Source organism: Oryctolagus cuniculus, chromosome 12, assembly GCF_964237555.1.
Source record: "Oryctolagus cuniculus chromosome 12, mOryCun1.1, whole genome shotgun sequence".
Classification (NCBI taxonomy): Eukaryota; Metazoa; Chordata; class Mammalia; order Lagomorpha; family Leporidae; genus Oryctolagus; species Oryctolagus cuniculus.
In genome coordinates this window covers 18,331,277-18,350,200 of record NC_091443.1, presented here as the reverse complement: position 1 = coordinate 18,350,200, position 18,924 = coordinate 18,331,277, and the positions used below count along the sequence as shown (strand labels likewise).

The 18,924-nt window shown below is 42.1% G+C and overlaps 1 protein-coding gene across 12 annotated transcripts in view; it reads left to right on the top strand.

Annotated features, from left to right (window-relative positions):
• KIAA0586 (KIAA0586 ortholog) overlaps positions 1–18,924 on the top strand; it is a 117,815-nt gene that overhangs the window by 62,410 nt on the left and 36,481 nt on the right. For 11 of the 12 annotated variants that reach the window (XR_007910261.2, XM_008269722.4, XM_008269714.4 and 8 more), the window contains 4 exons: positions 517–770; positions 3,409–3,485; positions 6,700–6,834; positions 7,891–8,068. Coding sequence is in view for 10 of the 12 variants with exons in the window: in XM_008269722.4 (XP_008267944.2) it covers positions 517–770; positions 3,409–3,485; positions 6,700–6,834; positions 7,891–8,068 (644 nt within the window). In the remaining 2 variants the exon portion in view is untranslated. The remainder of the gene's footprint in view (positions 1–516; positions 771–3,408; positions 3,486–6,699; positions 6,835–7,890; positions 8,069–18,924) is intronic. The other variant, XR_011380689.1, reaches the window with a different exon arrangement.

Here is an 18,924-nt window from a genome sequence, read left to right as displayed (position 1 = left end):
AAAGCAGGGGCTAGCACTGTTGCATAGTGGGCTAAGCATCTGCCTGTGGTGCCGGCATTGCATATGGGTGCCGTTTAAGTCATGGCTGCTCCTCTTCTGATACAGCTCTTGGCTATGGTCTGGGAAAGCAGTAGAAGATGGCCCAAGTGCTTGGGACCCTGTACCCGAGCCGGAGACCTGGAAGAAGCTTCTGGCTCCTGGCTTCGGATCAGCCTAGCTCTGGCGGTTGTGGCCATTTGGGGAGTGAACCAGTGGATGGAGGTCCTTTCTCTCTGTCTCTCCCTTTCTGTGTCTATAACTCTGTATCAAATAAATACATAGATAGATAAATAAATAAATAAAAATTAAAAAAACAAGGCTTTTAAAAAGAAGCATAAAAGCAATTTTAGAAAAATAAATTTCCTTAATTACAATAGTATAGATTATGGTGATACTTTGTTAAAGGAGACATTTCTGCTTTTATATCAGTGGCCTTCAGGAATCCAGTATGTTCATAATATGTCTTCATTTGCCTAGTGTCATGTCTGTGGCTAAAGATGAAGAACCTGAGAGTGAGGATTTCCCAGCTCAGCCTGCGGCTCCAGAAGCAGTGCCCCTCACACCGTTTCCTGCCAGTGCCAAAGCTCCTTCCTCCTCCCAGATGCCAACTTCTGATTCATCAACACCGGAGAGCACTTTGAGTGTCACTGTCACCGAAACAGAAACTCTAGATAGGCCCATCTCTGAAGGAGAGATTTTATTTAACGTTGGACAAAAATTGGCTACCAGTGGTAAGTTAACTTGTATTAATTGATTTCACTGGTTAGGTTATAACTTCCTTGGGAGGGAATACTTTTGTTTTAAAGGTTTTTCATTTAATTTTCAAGACTTAACATGGTATAGTAGAAAGTGCAAGGGCTCTGTGTAAGTTAGTTACCTTTTAAGAGCTCTAATTTCAGAATATAAAATCTTCCTTATAATCCCACCCTCTGGAATTAGTATCAATTTTAATAGTTTGAGGACATCCCCTTTTTGTCTGCATGTATACATACCTAATTATATCCATATGTATCTATATATTTAAAAATAGTATGTAATACATACTATCTCAAATCCTGAATTTTTTACGTAATGTGGACATCATTCAATATTAATATATATGTCTACCTTATTTTTTTCCCAAATGTTTGTTTTCATCCACTTGAAAGAAAGAATAAAACACACACACACACACACACACACACAGATCTTCCATCTGCGGGTCGATATGGGCATCTCAAGTAGTGACTTTACCTACTGTGCCCTAACTCCTGCCCCTATGCTATATTTTTAAATATCTGAGTTGTATTATTTTTAAATGATATTTCAAGGGCTTTTAGATGTTTTTTTCTTTTAAAAATTTATTTACTTATTTATTTGAAAGGCAGAGAGGTAAAGAGAGGCAGAGGCAGAGACAGGGAGAGAGGTCTTCCATCCGCTGGTCCACTCCCCAGATGGCTGCAACAACCAGAGCTAGGCTAATCCAAAACCAGGAGCCAGGAGATTCTTCCAGGTCTCCCACATGGGTTCAGGGGCCCAAGGACTTGGGGGCATCTACTGCTTTCCCAGGCCATAGCAGAGAGCTGGATTGGAAGTGGAGCAGGACTTGAACCAGCACCCATATGGGATGCTGGCGCCACAGGTGGCTGCTTTTGCTGCTATGTCAGAGTGCTGGCCCATTCATTTTTTTTTAAAGATTTATTTATTTATTTGAAAGTCAGAGTTACACAGAGAAAGGGGAGAGAGAGAGAGAGAGAGAGAGAGAGAGTGATAGAGATAGGTCTTCCATCCACTGGTTCACTCCCCAGATGGCTGCAATGGTTGGAGCTGTGCCGATCCGAAGCCAGGAGCCAGGAGCTTCTTCCAGGTCTCCCACATGGGTGCAGAGGCCCAAGGACTTGGGCCATCTTGTACCGCTTTCCCAGGCCATAGCAAAGAGCTGGATCGGAAGAGGAGCAGCCGGGTCTTGAACCGGCGTCCATATGAGATGCCGGCGCTTCAGGCCATGGCATTAACCCGCTGCACCAAAGCGCCGGTCCCAGGTGTTTTTTTTGTTGTTGTTGTTTTTTGTTTTGTTTGTTTGTTTGTTTTGTTTTTGACAGAGTTAGACAGTGAGAGAGACAGATAAAACGGTCTTCCTTACATTGGTTCACCCCTCAAATGGCCGCTACTGCCAGAGCTACACCAATCCGAGGCCAGGAGCCAGGAGCTTCTTTCTGGTCTCCCATGCGGATGCAGGGGCCCAAGCACTTGGGCCATCCTCCACTGCCTTCCCAGGCCACAGCAGAGAGCTGGACTGGAGGAGAAGCAACCGGGACTAGAACCTGGCGCTCATATGGGATGCTGGCGCCACAGGCGGAGGATTAATCAAGTGAGCCACGGTGCTAGCCCTGATTTTTTTTTTTAAAGGAAATTTTAAAAAAGATTTATTTATTTATATGAAAGTCAAGAGTTACACAGAGAGGAGAGGCAGAGAGAGAGAGAGAGAGGTCTTCCATCTGATGGTTCATTCCCCACTGGCCGCAACGGCTGGAACTGCACCGATCCGAAGCCAGGAGCCAGGAGCTTCTTCTGGGTTTCCCACGTGGGTGCAGGGACCCAAGGCTTGGGCCATCTTCCACTGCTTTCCCAGGCCACAGAAGAGAGCTGGATAGGAGGAGGAGCAACTGGGACTAGAACCGGTGCCCATATGGGATGCTGGTGCTTCAGTCTGGGACATTAACCTGCTGTGCCACAGTGCCAGCCCTAGGAAAAAAATTTTTTAAGGTTTATCTTATTTTTGTTTGAAAGGCAGAGTTAGAGAGAGAGGTAGAGCAGAGAGAGAGAAAGAGAAGCTTATGTGCACTGGTTCACTCCCCAAATTACCACTGTGGCCAGGGTGAGGCCAGGCCCAAAGCAGGGACTGCCTTCATCTGGGTCTCCCATGTGTGAACAGGGCCCCAAATCATCTTCTCTCCACTTTCCCAGGCGTATTAGTAGGGAGCTAGATAGGAAGTGGAACAACCGGCACTCAAACTGGTACCCATATGAGATGCCAGCATAGCAGGTGGTGGTTTAACCCATCAGGCCAGATTGCCAGTCCCATTTATCAGTTTTAATTTCATTAATATTATATAGAAATCCCTATTTCTCAATTTTTTAGTTACAGTTGCTTTCTATAGTCCCTTTCAGTTCTGACAGCTAGTTGGTGAAACAGGAATCTTGTGTTGTAAACTGTACTTTGAAAAATACTGCTGAGATTGAGTAGTTAGTTATTTACTTGTTTTTTACTATCCCAGTATTTTATTGCAGTATAAGTTTGACTGTAACATTCTATGGCTTATCATGGTCAGATGATTTACTAAATTTGTGTTTTTTCTTTTTTCTAAATAATTACATTTTAATTTATAGTTTTAGGAGATGGAGGGCTGTATTTGACAAATCTAAATGATAGCCTATCCAGCACTCTGCAGGATGCCCTTGAAATGGTAAGGACATTGAATTCTAATGGGAACTTGTTGCCATTCATCAGATTTTTTGGTTCAGTTATTTGACACAAATTTTAGTAAAATATCTAGAAGGAATTTAAGGTTTCTTTCACATTTCATTATGTAATCTTATGAGAAAGAAAATTATTAATCTCTCTGGCTCCAGCAATTGCAGGGAAGAAAAGGAACACAGTTAATATAATCAGGTAATTATATATAGCTCTATGCAAATTATTCCCTGGATATGTTGGCTTTAGAATATTTGAACAAGACCTTAACTATTTAAAGCAACTCTCTTATATTGCAACTGTTATGTGTCCCTAACCACAATTAAAATTGTTTGTGCTAATACATATTTAAATTTAATGGCTTTCAAAGGAAAAACTGAAATAGGATCCAGGGATACTGTACAGGAGAAAAAATCGGCATTAAAAATATTACATATATGCATATATATATAATTCAGAAGTGATAGTAGGAATTTTCTTTTGAAAAAAATTACTAGGAAATAGAAATTTTTACCTTGCATATATTTTCAACAATCTAAGCAAGAAAAGGTAATTATACTCAACTGTCATCTTTATTTATCCATATCTTTTGCTAAGCATTGCTGTTATCACTGTTTTTTAAAATATTATTTTGCACAGGAGTATAAAAATACTTCATTAGGGAGTTTGTTTTAAATGCTATTCACTTTTTATTTATTTATATATTTATATTTATTTGAAAGGCAAGGTGGGCCGGCGCCGCGGCTCACTAGGCTAATCCTCCGCCTAGCGGCGCCGGCACACCGGGTTCTAGTCCCAGTCGGGGCGCCGGATTCTGTCCCGGTTGCCCCTCTTCCAGGCCAGCTCTCTGTTGTGGCCAGGGAGTGCAGTGGAGGATGGCCCAGGTGCTTGGGCCCTGCACCCCATGGGAGACCAGGAAAAGCACCTGGCTCCTGGCTCCTGCCATCGGATCAGCGCAGTGCGCCGGCCGCAGTGCGCTGGCCGCGGCGGCCATTGGAGGGTGAACCAACGGCAAAAGGAAGACCTTTCTCTCTGTCTCTCTCTCTCACTGTCCACTCTGCCTGTCAAAAAATAAAAAATAAATAAATAAAAATAAAAAAAAAAGAAAGGCAAGGTGACAGAGAAAGAGATAGAGACACACAAAAGACAGAGATCTTCCGTCTCTCTCGTCTCTGCAACAACTTGGGCTGGGCCATGCTGAAGCGAGGAGCTGGGAACTGCATGCTGGCCTCCCTGTGGGTGGTGGGGACTCAAGCACTTGAGCCATCATCTGCTCCCTCCCTGAGCTGCATTAGCAGGAAGCTGGATTGGAAGAGGGAGTGTGACTTGATCCTAGGCTCTCTGATATGGAATATGGGCATTCCAAGCAGTGGCTTGACCCCCTTAGGGCATAATGGCCACTCTATTAAGGAGGCTTTTTTAAATAATGTTTTAATGGAACAGTTGATTTTTTTTAAATACATTTTTTAAACACATTTTTAAATACATTTTTTGTTTAAATACATTTGACATTTTTTAAAAACATTTTTTTGTTTAAATACATTTGACAGGCAGAGTTACAGAGAGAGGGAGACAGGTCTTCCATCCACTGGTTCACTCCCCATATGGCCACAATGACCAGGGATGGACCATGCCGAATCCAGGAGCCAGGAGCCTCATCTAGGTTTCCCATGTCTGTGGCAAGGGCTCAAGCACTTGGGCCAACCTCCAACTGCTTTTCGCAGGCACCTTAACAGGAAGCTGGATTGGATGCCCATGTGGGATGCCAGTGCAGTGTTGCAAGCAGAGGCTTAACCTGCTGTGCCACAACACTGGCCCTGAACAGTTTATTAAAATTTTTTTAAAAGATTTATTTATTTATTTGAAAGGCAAAATAACAGAGAGGGGGAGAGAGCATGAAATCTTTCGTCCTGCTGGTTTACTCCCCACATGGCTGCCATGCCCGAAGCTGGGAGTCAAGAGCTTCTTCCAAGTCTTGTGTGGGTGCAGGGACCCAAGCACTTGGGCCATCCTCTGCTGCTTTCCCAGGTACGTTAGCAGGGGGCTGGATTGAAGTGGAGCAGCCAGGACTCCAACAGTGCTCATTCGGGAAGGCCAGCACCGCAGGTGGCGTTTCACCCGCTACACCACAGTGCTGGATCCAGCAGTTTTTTTTAATAGTGATTATTGATCACAAATGATTGGTTGACTATATTGTGAAGAGTATACACAATCAATTTTATGAAATAATATGGAGTAAAGGAATAAATGAAACATCTTTATTCTCACAGAAACATTATAGTAATGTTTGGCTTATTTTATATGCTATTAAAGCATTTTTATCTATTCTTAGAACTTATCCAAATGCTACCACATGTTTACGTTTCTTTAAATAGCTAAATTGAACTAGTACTAAATTATAACTTCTTTCTTTTTCTACATTTGAAACTAAATTCTAATTTATATTTTAAGATGCTTAAATTAAATATGCTACAAGTTTATACGAAAGTCAAATTCAAAAGAACAATCTGGAAAAACACAGAATAATTTGACTGTATCAGTAGGTGTTTATCTATGAATATATGGGAATATATGAGCTTTTTATTCCAAAGTTGATCAACTTTATTTCACTAAAAATAAAATAATTTAGGGTGGTAGACATTTGGCACAGGAATTCCAGCTCCCTGCTAATGTGCACCTTAGGAGGCAGCAGGTATTAGATCAGGTGGTTGGTTCCCTGTCACCCAGACTGAGTTCTGAGCTCCTGGTTTCATCCTGGTCTGGCTCTGGCTGTTGTGGGCTTTTGAGAAATGAACTAGTAGGTAGAAAGTCTCTTCCTTCCTCTCTGCCTTTCAAATAAAAAATTATTTTTCAAAAAATTTTGCTCTTTATGAACTTCAGAACATTTTAATGCCTATATTTACAAGGGAACGAGTTTATCTAAAATTGTTGTATAAAATTCTTTTTTGGCTGTGTGTATAAGGTGCATATGAATGATAAATGAATTTTGTGTTTAGACTTGGTTCCCATTGCCAAGATACCTCATTCTGTGTACATGAATATTCCACTATCCAAAATCTGAAAACACTGCTGGTTTCAAGCATTTTAGATGAGTATACCCAATCTGTATTGTTGTTTGATGACTGCTGAGTTTTTATCAATCGAAAATGGAGAAAAATGGAATGGTCTGATAAAATTTTGTTGTGCTGTCTTTTTGTTTCTTTCAGGAAGATGATTCTCCCAGCGAAGGACAAGTGATTAGGAAACCCCATAAAGAATGTCGTACAGAGGCAGTTCTTTCTCTTCTTGCTAAACAAAACCAGGAGCCAGGAGTTTCAGAGCAAGCAGCCTGTCATGCAGAGGTACTTCCCCAGGGAAAAAGCTTTATTTAACACTATTAAAATTGTCTCCTTCAATCTGCGCTAATCTGAAGCCAGGAGCCAGGTGATTCTTCCTGGTCTCCCATGCAAGTGTAGTGGCCCAAGCACTTGGGCCATCCTCCACTGCCTTCCTGGGCCACAACAGAGAGCTGGACTGGAAGAGGAGCAGCTGGGACTAGAACCCGGTACCCATATGGGATGTCGGTGCCGCAGGCAGAGATTAACCAAGTGAACCACGGCACCGGCCCCCATAGGTATAATTGCTTCATAGGTATAATTTTTTTAAGATTTTTTTTTTTTTTAATTTGGAAGACATAGTTGCAGAAATAGAGAAATATCTTTCATCCAAATTCATTTGGGATTTCACTCCCCAATGGCCACAATGACTGGGACTGGGTCATGACAAAGCCAGGAGTTTGGAACTCCACCCAGGTTCCCTGTGTGCATGGCAGAGGCCCAAATACTTGTGCCATCTTCTGCACATTAAAAGGAAGCTCCATTGGAAGCAGAGCAGCTGTGACTTGAACTGGTGCTCAAATGGGCTGCCAGTGTCGCAGGTAGTGGCTTAACTTGCTGTGCCACAACGCCGGCCCCTAGGCGTAATACTCATGCTTTTTAAGTTATAGTATTCTCCCCTTCAGCTGCTTCATTGTAAAGTACATGCTAACAGCATTAGGCAGTTTTTATTCATGATGAGATTTATGCAAGTATTTTCTGTTACTCTACTTTTAAGCTGCATGAACAGTGTTTAACAGGTGCCAGGAATTAGCATTTTAAAGTATAATAGCATTTTTCTTACATGTTTTATTGCTATCTAGTAGGAAGTTGAAAAACAGGTAATAGTTAACTTCATAAAAAATAAGATATTCAAAAGCCTATCATCAGCTGCCTTATTAAGCTAACTTTAATATAGCTTGGTTTTCATTCAGTGTGCATGTGGCATGATAAGCACTTTCTGAAACCTTGAAGTAGTTAAGTGGTATGGGTTGTGTTTGATTATAATCCAAAGGTTTTAACAATTGTTTATGCTCCGCAAAGGACTTGGAAAACAGTGTGGGCGAACTGAGTGAAGGGCAGCGGCTCGGGCTGCCGGCAGCTGCGGAGAGCGTCCCGCTGGGACGTGCTGTGCGCGCTCCGCAGCCTGGTATCCACGCGGCGTCTTTGCGACAACAGTGGGATCCTCAGCCGTCACCTCAGCAGCTGGGCACAGTGTCAGGTATACACCAAAATACTGTTTTGGATATATCCTCTGTGAGAATATTCACTTTACATCCCGTCACACTTTTCGTTGAACTGTTTCCATGCTGAGTGTTTTATTTTATAATCTACAGTATATTCCTAATCTAAATTGAGAAAAGTATAACTCTTTACAGATGGGGCTTGCAAATTTTTTTATTAAAAGAAATGTTTATAAATGAAAAGTTTTCCTGTGATAGATACATGGCGGCACTTCCCAAAATGTGATTCTTGTATCAGTGCTTGCATGTCAACCACAGGATAGGACATCAGATTATTCTGATAATACGAATATGTAGACTTAACATTTTTTAATAGTAATGGATTTATTTTAATGTTTGCTACAAAAGTACAGCTAGCCCAACAAAACTGTGACATGACAGATCTTCTTGTTTAGGATATTGCTCAATCAGATGATACTGTAGGAATTCACTCCTGGGGCAGGCACCATGGCTCACTTGGTTAATCCTCCGCCTGCGGCGCCGGCATCCCATGTGGGTGGGTTCTAGTCCTGGTTGCTCCTCTTCCAGTCCAGCTCTCTGCTATGGCCCAGGAGGGCAGTGGAGGATGGCCCAAGTGCTTGGGCCCTGCACCCGCATGGGAGACCAGGAGGAAGCACCTGCACCGGCCATTTGTGGGGTGAACCACAGAAGGAAGACCTTTCTCTCTGTCTCTCTCTCTCTCTCACTGTCTATGAATCTACCTGTCAAATAAATAAAATAAATAAATAAATAAAAAATAAAATCATCCCTTTGGTCAAAGAAGGAGGTACTTAAAAAAAAAAGAAAAAAAAAGAAATTCACTCTTTATGTTGTATGAATGTTAGACACAGTGTTCAGTGTAGCCAGGACTATTTTAGAACTTAACTAACTAAAGTTTCTGCTGTTTAGAAATAGAAACAAAGATAAGGTAGAGAAAACTAACCACCAGCATGCTTTGATTCTCATTACGTGATTGTAGTTATCTGTGGCAGCTATATTCTATTAAGTCACCACAAACATAGTAACAAATATTGAACCATTCCTCCTAGAGGAAATACAGGGTTCAGTGCCTGCTAGTTTGTAGTCGTGAATGTTTGTAACTGATAATTACATAACTTGGTTTTAAGTGTGTTTCAGTATATTTTTAGTGGCTTACACATGATTTTTTTTCAAAATTTATTTATTTGGAAGTTTGAGAAAGAATCTTCCATCCATTGGTTCATTCCCTGAATGCTCTCAACAACCAGTGCTGGGCCGCACTGAAACTGGGAGCTGGGAACGCAATCTAGTTCTTCTGCATGGGTGGCAGGGACACAAACGACTTGAGCCATTACCTGCTGCCTTCTAGGATATGCATTAGCATCAAGCTAGAGTCAGAAGTGGAACCAGGGGGCCGGCATTGTGGCCTGCAGCGCAAGAATCCCAAATGGGTGCCGGTTCTAGTCCCAACTGCTCCTCTTCCGATCCAGCTCTCTGCTATGGCCTGGGAAAGCAGTAGAAGGTGGCCCAAGTGCTTGGGCTCCTGCACCCATGTGGGAGAACTGGAGGAAGCTCCTGGCTTGGCTTCAAATTCGCCCAGCTGCATTTGGGGAGTGAACTAGCGGATGGAAGACCTTTTTCTCTGTCTCTTCCTCTCTTTCTCTTTGTAACTCTGCTTCTCAAATAAATAAAACAAAACAACAACAACAAAGAAACCAAACACACACAAATTCCATCCCATCCTACTCTCTTAAAAAAAAAAAAAAAAAGTGGAACCAGGACTCAAAACCAGGTACTCTGCTATGGAATGCAGGTATTCAAGTGGCATTTTAATTGCCACACCAGACACCTGCTCCTGTGTTTCTATTTAGAAGCATGTTACTTAATATATATTGTTGATTCATTGATCTTGAACTCACAACCAACAGCACTATGCTTGGGAGCCACTTTAAACAGTGAAATTATCAAAAATAGGAACAGTGAAAATTGTGGCATGAAATATACCATGGAATGTCACTTGTTTATAGTGTAAAAGCTAAAATAAGAAAGCAGAGTGGCCGGTGCCACTGCTCAATAGGCTAATCCTCCGCCTTGCGGTGCTGGCACACCAGGTTCTAGTCCCGGTCGGGGTGCCAGATTCTGTCCCAGTTGCCCCTCTTCCAGGCCAGCTCTCTGCTGTGGCCTGGGAGGGCAGTGGAGGATGGCCCAAGTGCTTGGGCCCTGCACCCCATGGGAGATCAGGAGAAGCACCTGGCTCCTGGCTTCCGACCAGCGCGATGCGCCGGCCGCAGTGTGCTGGCCACGGCAGCCATTGGAGGGTGAACCAACGGCAAAGGAAGACCTTTCTCTCTGTCTCTCTCACTGTCCACTCTGCCTGTCAAAAAAAAAAAAAAAAAAAAAAAAGACAGTGTCTTTCTCTTCAGCCTCAGCTGAGAAATTGCACATCATGTGATTCAAATTTTTCACCACTCTACCCAGGTCCAAGAATTATGATGTGGGTAGTTTGAGTATTACTTTTGGGGTTACAAATAAATTTTAGCGAGTAGGTAAATTTGCAGATCCATAATTTACAAGTTAATGAGGATCAACTATATTTTCATTACTGATTTTTCCATGCTTATTGCTTTATTCTCTTAGGTGAAAAGACACTTCTGTAGGCCTAAAATTAGAAAAATTGTGATACATATTTAGAGGGTTGGTATTATTAATATCATTCAGAATTGAGAGAAATCCAAGACTGAATTATCTATGATAATAAATACAAAAATTGGTTTTACTTTTTATTTTTCCCACATAGGGAGATTTCAACTTAGTGAGATTTAAATGGCATAGAGTTTCTATCAGCTACCTCATTGAAATGCAGTGAAATGGAACAGCCACCAGATGGCTCCCACAGATCACTTGAGAGTCAGTAGGTACTTGGGAGCCACTAATTACTTGCTGAATTGTTTCTAGCATTTCTATTTTTTTAAAAAAAGATTTATTGAATTATTTGAAAGGCAGGATTATAGAGAGGTAGAGGCAGAGAGAGAGAGAGAGAGAGAGAGAGAGAGAGAGAGAGAGAGAGAGAGATAGATCTTTCTTGCACTGGTTCACTGCGCAGTTGGCTACAATGGCTGGAGTTGAGCCAGTCCAAAGCAGAGAGCTGGATTGGAAGTGGAGCAGCCGGGACTCGAAATGGCACCCATATGGGATGCCAGCACTGCAGGCAACAGCTTTACCTGCTATGCCACAGCGCTGGTCCAGAGTTTCTATTCTGTTCAATTTGTCTATCTATCTGTTTTTGTACCAGTACTGTTTTGATTAAAACTGTTTTGTAGTATGTCTTGAAATCTGGTATTGTGATTTCTCTGACTTTGTTTTTGTTGTATAAAATTGTTTTAGCTATTCGAGATCTCCTGTGTTTCCATATGAAAATCAGCATCATTTCTTCTGTATCTGAGAAGAATGTCTTTTGTATTTTGATTGGTATCACATCGAATCTGTAAATTGCTTTCGGTAGTATGGACATTTTGATGATACTGATTTTTCCAAACCATGAACATGGAAAATTTTTCTATTTTTTTGTATCTTTTTTTTTCTTTAATGTTTTGTAATTCTCACCATAGAGATCTTTGACTTCCTTGGTTAAATTTATTCCAAAGTATTTGAATTTTTTTGGAGCTATTGTGAATGGGATTTATCTTAGTTCTTTCTCAGCCATGGCATTGTCTGTGTATAAAAAGGCTGTTGATTTTTGTGTACTGATTTTATATCCTGCTACTTTACCAAATTCTTCTATCAGTTCCAATAGTCTCTTAGTGGAGTCTTTTGGATCCCCTTTATGTAGAATCATGTCATCTGCAAATAGGGATAGTTTGACTTCCTTTTTCCCGTTTTATCCCTTTGATTTCTTTTTCTTGCCTAATGGCTTTGAGTAAAACTTCCAGGACTGTATTGAATACCAGTGGTGAGAGTGGGCATCCTTGTCTGGTTCTAGATCTTAGTGTGAATGCTTCCAACTTTTCCCCATTCAATAGGACGCTGGCCATGGGTTTGTCGTAAATTGCATTGGTGTGTTATAGAATATTCCTTGTATACACTATTTGCTTAGAGTTTTCATCATGAAATGATGTTATATTTTATCAAATGCTTTCTCTGCACCTATTGAGATAATTGCAGGTTTTTTTAAAATATTTATTTATTTATTTGAAAGTCAGAGTTACACAGAGAGAGGAGAGGCGCGCGCGGGGGTGGGGGGGGTCCTCCATCGGCTGGTTCACTCCCCAATTGGCCACAATGGCCAGAGCCACACTCATCTGAAGCCAGGAGCCAGGAGCTTCCTCTGGATCTCCCATGTAGGTGCAAGGGCCCAAGAACTTGGGCCATCTTCCACTGCTTTCCCAGGCCTTAGAAGAGAGCTGGATCAGAAGTGGAACAACCAGGTCTCGAACCAGTGCCCACATGGGATGCTGGCACTTCCGGCCAGGGTGTTAACCCACCACACCACAGTACTGGCCCCTGTTCTGCAGTTTGTTAATGTGATGTATCACATTGATTGATTTGAGAATGTTGAGCCATCCGTGCATACCAGGAGTAAATTCCACTTGGTCTGGGTTAATGATCTTTTTGATGTGTTGGTGGGTTTCATTGGCTAGAATTTTCTTGAGGATTTTTGTGTCTATGTTCATCAGGGAAATTGGTCTGAAGTTCTCTTTCTCTGTTGCATCTTTTCTGGAATTAGGAATTAAGTGGTCTGGCTTCATAGAAAGATTCTGGGAGGATTCCTTCCCTTTCATTTGTTTTGAATAACTTGAGAAGTATTGGAGTTAGTTCTTTAAACATCTGGTAGGATACAACAGTGAAGCCATCAGGTCCTGGGCTTTGCTTTGTTGGGAGGGCCTTTTACTGATTCAATTTTCATTTTTTTTTTTAAAGATTTATTTATTTATTTGAAAGTCAGAATTACACAGGGAGAGGAGAGGCAGAGAGAGAGAGAGAGAGTGAGGTCTTCCATCCAATTGTTTACTCTCCAATTGGCCGCAACGTCTGGAGATGCACCGATCCGAAGCCAAGAGCCAGGAGCTTCTTCCAGATCTCCTGCGTGGGTGCAAGGGCACAAGGACTTGGGCCATCTTCTACTGCTTTCCCAGGCCATAGCAGAGAGCTGGATTGGAACAGGAGCAGCTGGAACTAGAACCGGTGCCCATATGGGTTGCCAGCGCTTCATGCCAGGGCGTTAACCTGCTGCGCCACAGCGCCGGCCCAAATTTCCATCTTGATAATGGGTCTGTTTAGGTTTTCTATGTATTCATGGCCCAATTTAGGTAGGTTGTATATGTCCAGGAATCTATCGATTTCTTCTAGGTTTCCTAGTTTGTTAGTATACAGCTCTTTGTAGTAATTTCTGATAATTCTTTTTAATTCTATGGTGACTTTGTTATATTTGCTTTTTCATCTCTAATTTTATTGACTGGGTCTTCTCTCTCTTTTTTGATTAGTTGGGTCAATGATATGTCAATTCTGTTTATTTTTTCAAAAAATCAGCTCTTTGTTTTACTGAACTTTTGTATTTTCTTGTTTCAATTTTGTTGATTTCTTCTCCAATTTTAATTATTTCCTTTCTTCCACAAGTTTTGAGTTTGGTTTGCTGTTGTTTTTCTAGATCCTTGAGATGCATTGATAGCTCATTTACTTCGTGCCTTTCCAGTTTCTTGATGTAGGCTCCAATTGGTATAAACTTTCCTCTTAACATTGCTTTTGCTGTATCCCATATGTATTGATATATTATATTGTTGTCTTCATTTGTTTCCAGAAATTTTTTTATTTTTCCTATGACCCACCGTTCACTCAGGAACATGTTGTTCAGTCTCCATGTTTTTGCATATGTTCTAGAGTTTTCTGAGTTGCTGATTTCCAGCTTCATAGCCTTGTGGTCTGAGAAGATGCATGGTATGATTTCGATTTTTTTTTAATTTGCTGAGACTTGCTTTATGGCCTAGCATGTGGACAATCCTAGAGAAAGTTCTGTATACTGCTGAGAAGAATGTGTGTTCTGCAACTGTAGGATGGAAAGTTCTGTAGATATCTATTAGGTTCATTTGGTCTCTAGTGTTGATTAATGCTGTTGTTTCCTTGCTGATTTTCTGTCTGGTTGATCTGTCCATTGCTGAAAGTGAGGTATTGATGTCCCCCATTACTATTGTATTGGAGTCTATGTCTCCCTTTAGATCCCTTAATATTTCTTTTAAATAGCCAAGTGCCCTGTAATTAGGTGCATATACATTTACAATAGTCAAATCTTCCTGTTAAATTGATCCCTTAATAATTACATAGTGCCTTTCTTTGTCTCTTTTAACAATTTTTTGTTAAAGTCTATTCTGACTGATAGTAGGATGGCTACACCAGCTCTTTTTTGCTATCAGTTGGCATGGAATATCTTTTTCCATCCTTTCACTTTCAGTCTGCATGCATCTTTGTTGGTGAGGTGTATTTCTTCTAGGCAGCAATTAGATGGGTTTTGTTTTTAATCCATTCAGCCAGTGTGTTTCTTTTAACTGGAGAGTTGAGGCCATTTGCATTCAAGGTGACTGCTGATAATTAATGACTTTGCCCTGCCATATTTTCATAAATATTTCTGTTGTTTACTTGGATTTCCTTTGTAGTTTTACTGAGAGATTTCCTTCCTTTACCTTCTTTCATAGTGATGACCATGTTTATGTGTGCAGCACATCGTTAAGCATCTTCTGCAGGGCTGGATGGGTGGTGACAAATTCTTTCAATTTTTCTTTGTCATGGAGAGTCTTTATTTCACCTTCTTTCATAAATGAGAGCTTTGCAGGGTACAGTATTCTTGGTTGACAGTTCTTTTCTCTTGCACCTTGGAATATATTTCTTTTTTCTCTCCTATCCTGTAGGATTTCTGATGAGCAGTCTCGTGTGAGTCTAACTGTAGAGCCTCTGAAAGTAGTCTGGCATTTCTGTTGTGCACATTTTAGAATCTTTTCTTTATGTTTTACTCTGGAGAGTTTGATTACAATGTGTTGTAGTGAAGATCTTTTCTCGTCGTGTCGATTAGGAGTTCTGTGTGCTTCTTCTACTTGAATGTCCCTTTCTATCTCCCAATTAGGGAAGTTTTCTGTTATTATTTCACTAAAACAGCCTTCTAATCCTTTCTCTCTTTCCATGCCTTCAGGAATTCCTAGAACCCATATTTTGGATCATTTGATAGTATCCTATAGATTACCAAGAGTGTTTTTAGTGTTCTAGTTTCTTCTTCTTGTGTTTGGTCTGACTGTATAATTTCCTGTGCTCTGTCTTCTAAGTTGGATATTCTTTCTTCTGCTTCACTGATTCTGTTGTTAAGGTTTTCCAGTGCATTTTTTTATTCTGTTGAATTCTTTTTTTTTTTTTTTTTTTTTTTGACAGGCAGAGTGGACAGTGAGAGAGGGACAGAGAGAAAGGTCTTCCTTTGCTGTTGGTTCACCCTCCAATGGTCACTGCAGCCGGCGCGCTGCGCCGGCGCACTGTGCTGATCCGATGGCAGGAACCAGGTACTTCTCCTGGTCTCCCATGTGGGTGCAGGGCCCAAGGACTTGGGCCATCCTCCACTGCACTCCCTGGCCACAGCAGAGAGCTGGACTGGAAGACGGGCAACCAGGACAGAATCCGGCGCCCCAATCGGGACTAGAACCAGGTGTGCCGGCGCTGTGAGGTGGAGGATTAGCCTAGTGAGCCGTGGCACCGGCTCTGTTGAATTCTTAATTTCCAAGATGTCAATTTGATTTCTCTTTAAGATCTCAATTTTGTTGGAAAATTTTTCTTTCATGTTTTATATGGATTTCATTAGTTCATGCATTTGCTTCTGATTATTTTAAGTAATCCTAGGATCAATTTTTTGAATTCTATTTCTGGCATTTCTTTAGTCGCATCATCTTCACAATCTAGTATTGAAGTGCTGTGTTCTTTTGGGGGCATCATGTTGTTTTCCTTATTCTTGTTTCTTGAATTGGTGCATTTGTTATTTGGCATTTGTGGAGATACTCGGTTTCTTTGTTTTTTCTCTGTGGTGGCTTTTATCTTTGACTGTGTCTGTGTGGATTAGTGGAGTGTCTGCTTTCAGGGAATACCTAGAGGTGTGTGTTGGGTATGGTAAAGGAATTCTGTTCCGTGCTTCAGGGTGAAGGGCATGTCTGAGGGGACACACCAGGTTTGGCGTGGTCCATCTCTCTCTTTTTTTTTTTTTTGTTATCAGCTGGGAGGTTTGTTTTTGTCTGTTGGCATATACTCAGCTGAGCTCCTCTCCTTAAAGGAGACCAGTGCCTGAGCGTTAACCCCAGTGGATATAATATTTGTCCACTCTGTCCCAAGGACCACACAAAGGGTCTGTGCAGTCCTCAGTGTAAGCTCAGATTCCCCAGCATTGTCCCTAACAGGTAACCATGGAGCCCTGATTGTGTGGAACCTCCCACAGTGCTTCCCAAAGTCCCAGCCACACCCTGCGTTCTCCCATGCAGCCTCAGTGTTTCACAGCCCCAGCACACAATCCTCCCACAGTCAGGAACCTCAACCCCCTGTCTGTTTTCCCTACCAGACTCAGGAATCTCCTCTTGGCTGGTTGCTGGGTGCAGACACAAGCTGGCACTGTTGTTAGGTTTGCCCAAAATGACTCCTGCTCTCTTTCAGCTTGTTACAGGATGCCATTGCAGGGTTATTGGAGAGAGAGAGACAATGTGCCTCCCCTCCGTTTTCTTCTCCTCTGGTTTGGCGGGTACACTCTTCCACAAGGGGCTCGCAGCTGGGTTCCCTCTAGGCTCTTCCTACCAAATTTTCCCCAGTGGCCTGGGCTGCTGCAGCCTGGGTCTCACCTCACTCCAGCACTGATGCGGAGGCTCTCGGCTGCTGGGGTCCTGAGATGGGCTTGTCCTTGCCTTTCACCTAGGTCCACTGTGTCCTTCTAATTTGCATAGCATTCCTCTGCAGTTTTCTCCCTAACTTTCCTGAGACTACATTCTTTCCACTTTTTTAAAACTATCTTCTCCTAGATTAGAGCAGCAAGCTCCATCCCTACTCTGCCATCTTAATACAGTAGCTTATTTTCAGGGAGTTTCTTTTTGTAACCTGTAGTCCCTACTGCTGTCTCCATTTTGGAGGCTCTCAGATTGGGTCGAGTAACAACAAAATGCAACGTTGGTTTGGGAGAGTTGTCTTGGAAACCTTAAATGGAAGCTGGTGCTTTGAGCAAATTGTGAGGACTCCAGGATATACTACTAACCACAGCGCTTCATTCACTCAGAAAGCCCACACTGAGTACTTCTGTGTACCTGGTTGTATGTTAATGCCCCATGTGGGTGCTTGAGATTCCAAGAAGATAGACATCTCTCAAAGAAGTTACAAATTAGTGTGGGAAAACAATAAAGAAAATAACAGTTACAATAATGAGTGAGTGTAAAAGAGTGGGGATTGCTGTGGGAGTGTGGAGGAGGAACTCAACCTACACTGTGAGCTCAGGAAGGGTTTCCCACAAGAGCCATGATACTGAATCTTAAAGGAATTGACCAGGTGATGAATTATGATGAGAACATTCCAGTTTTCTCATTCACTTACTCAGTAGACATGTTTTGAATGCCTACTATGCTTGGAGCCTCTGCTGGGTGGTAGGAATATGGAATCTGGCAAGCGCTGTCTGCAGTGTGTTTTTTCTCTCTTGTAGAAGTAGCAGACGAGAAGGCAAACACATGTTATAAGTTACTGTGGTTATTATGAACAGGCCGGGGTAGGATGGGGCTATCCACTGATTGTAGCTAGAGAGGACACTCTGCACAGAATTCATTGATGAAGGGAGTCCTACTCGAAGTAGTCCTGACTTCAAGATATCCTTGCATGTGGTAAGTGAGGAGGAGTTTCCTGGCAGAACATGCAGTGAGATAGGGACAGAGTCAGGAAACAGCAAGGTTTAATTGGGAAAACCCAAGGATGGTGGCAGTGAATTATAGTCGAGGATTATTACATCCTAAACTGCAGTTGCAGCAGTGAGTGAAACCAGGTCATGAAAAACCCTGCATGATATGTAAAGGTGCTTGGGATCTACTTTCAGACAGAGGATCCATTTAAACACAAAAAAGGGAATAATGCAGTCTTACCTATTCACGTGGAAAATTCAGTCTTTGATTTCTATCTTCTGTCATGTGAGATCCATGAATCCATTAAGGGTTGTAAGTAAATGAGTCAAATGGTCTTATTTACCATTTATTTAACAAGGATCCTCATCTGAGTTACAATACAGTAGATCAGTTGGATTGACACTAGCGGCAAGGGGGCTGATTAGACATCTATCATGGTAAGCTGGGGAGACATTATTTAGCAGGGAGGATATGAAAAGGCAGAGTGAAGTGATAGTTGAGGAGAGTGGATGGGAGTTTGACGGTGAGAATTGCATAACAAGGAGAGGTCTAAAACATCCCCCTGGTTTCTGGCTAAGATGGTTAGATGGCCATTCCACTTTCTGAGGGGGAATTTGGAGCAAGGACAGAATTAAGGGGAAATAGGATAAGTGTGCCTTCTGTTTCAGCATTATTCAAGAATAGTTTATGGAAAAATGGAATTAAAAAACAAATTTTGGGCAGACATTTGGCCTAGTGATTAAGATGCCTGTTAAGATATCTACATTCTTGGGCCAGCGCCATGACTCACTTGGTTAATCCTCTGCCTGTGGTGCCGGCATCCCATATGGGCGCTGGTTTCTAGTCCCGGTTGCTCCTCTTCCAGTCCAGCTCTCTGCTGTGGCCTGGGAGGGCAGTGGAGGATGGCCCAGGTCCTTCGGCCCCTGCACCCACATGGGAGACCAGGAGGAAGCACCTGGGTCCTGGCTTCAGATAAGTGCAGTGTGCCGGCCGTA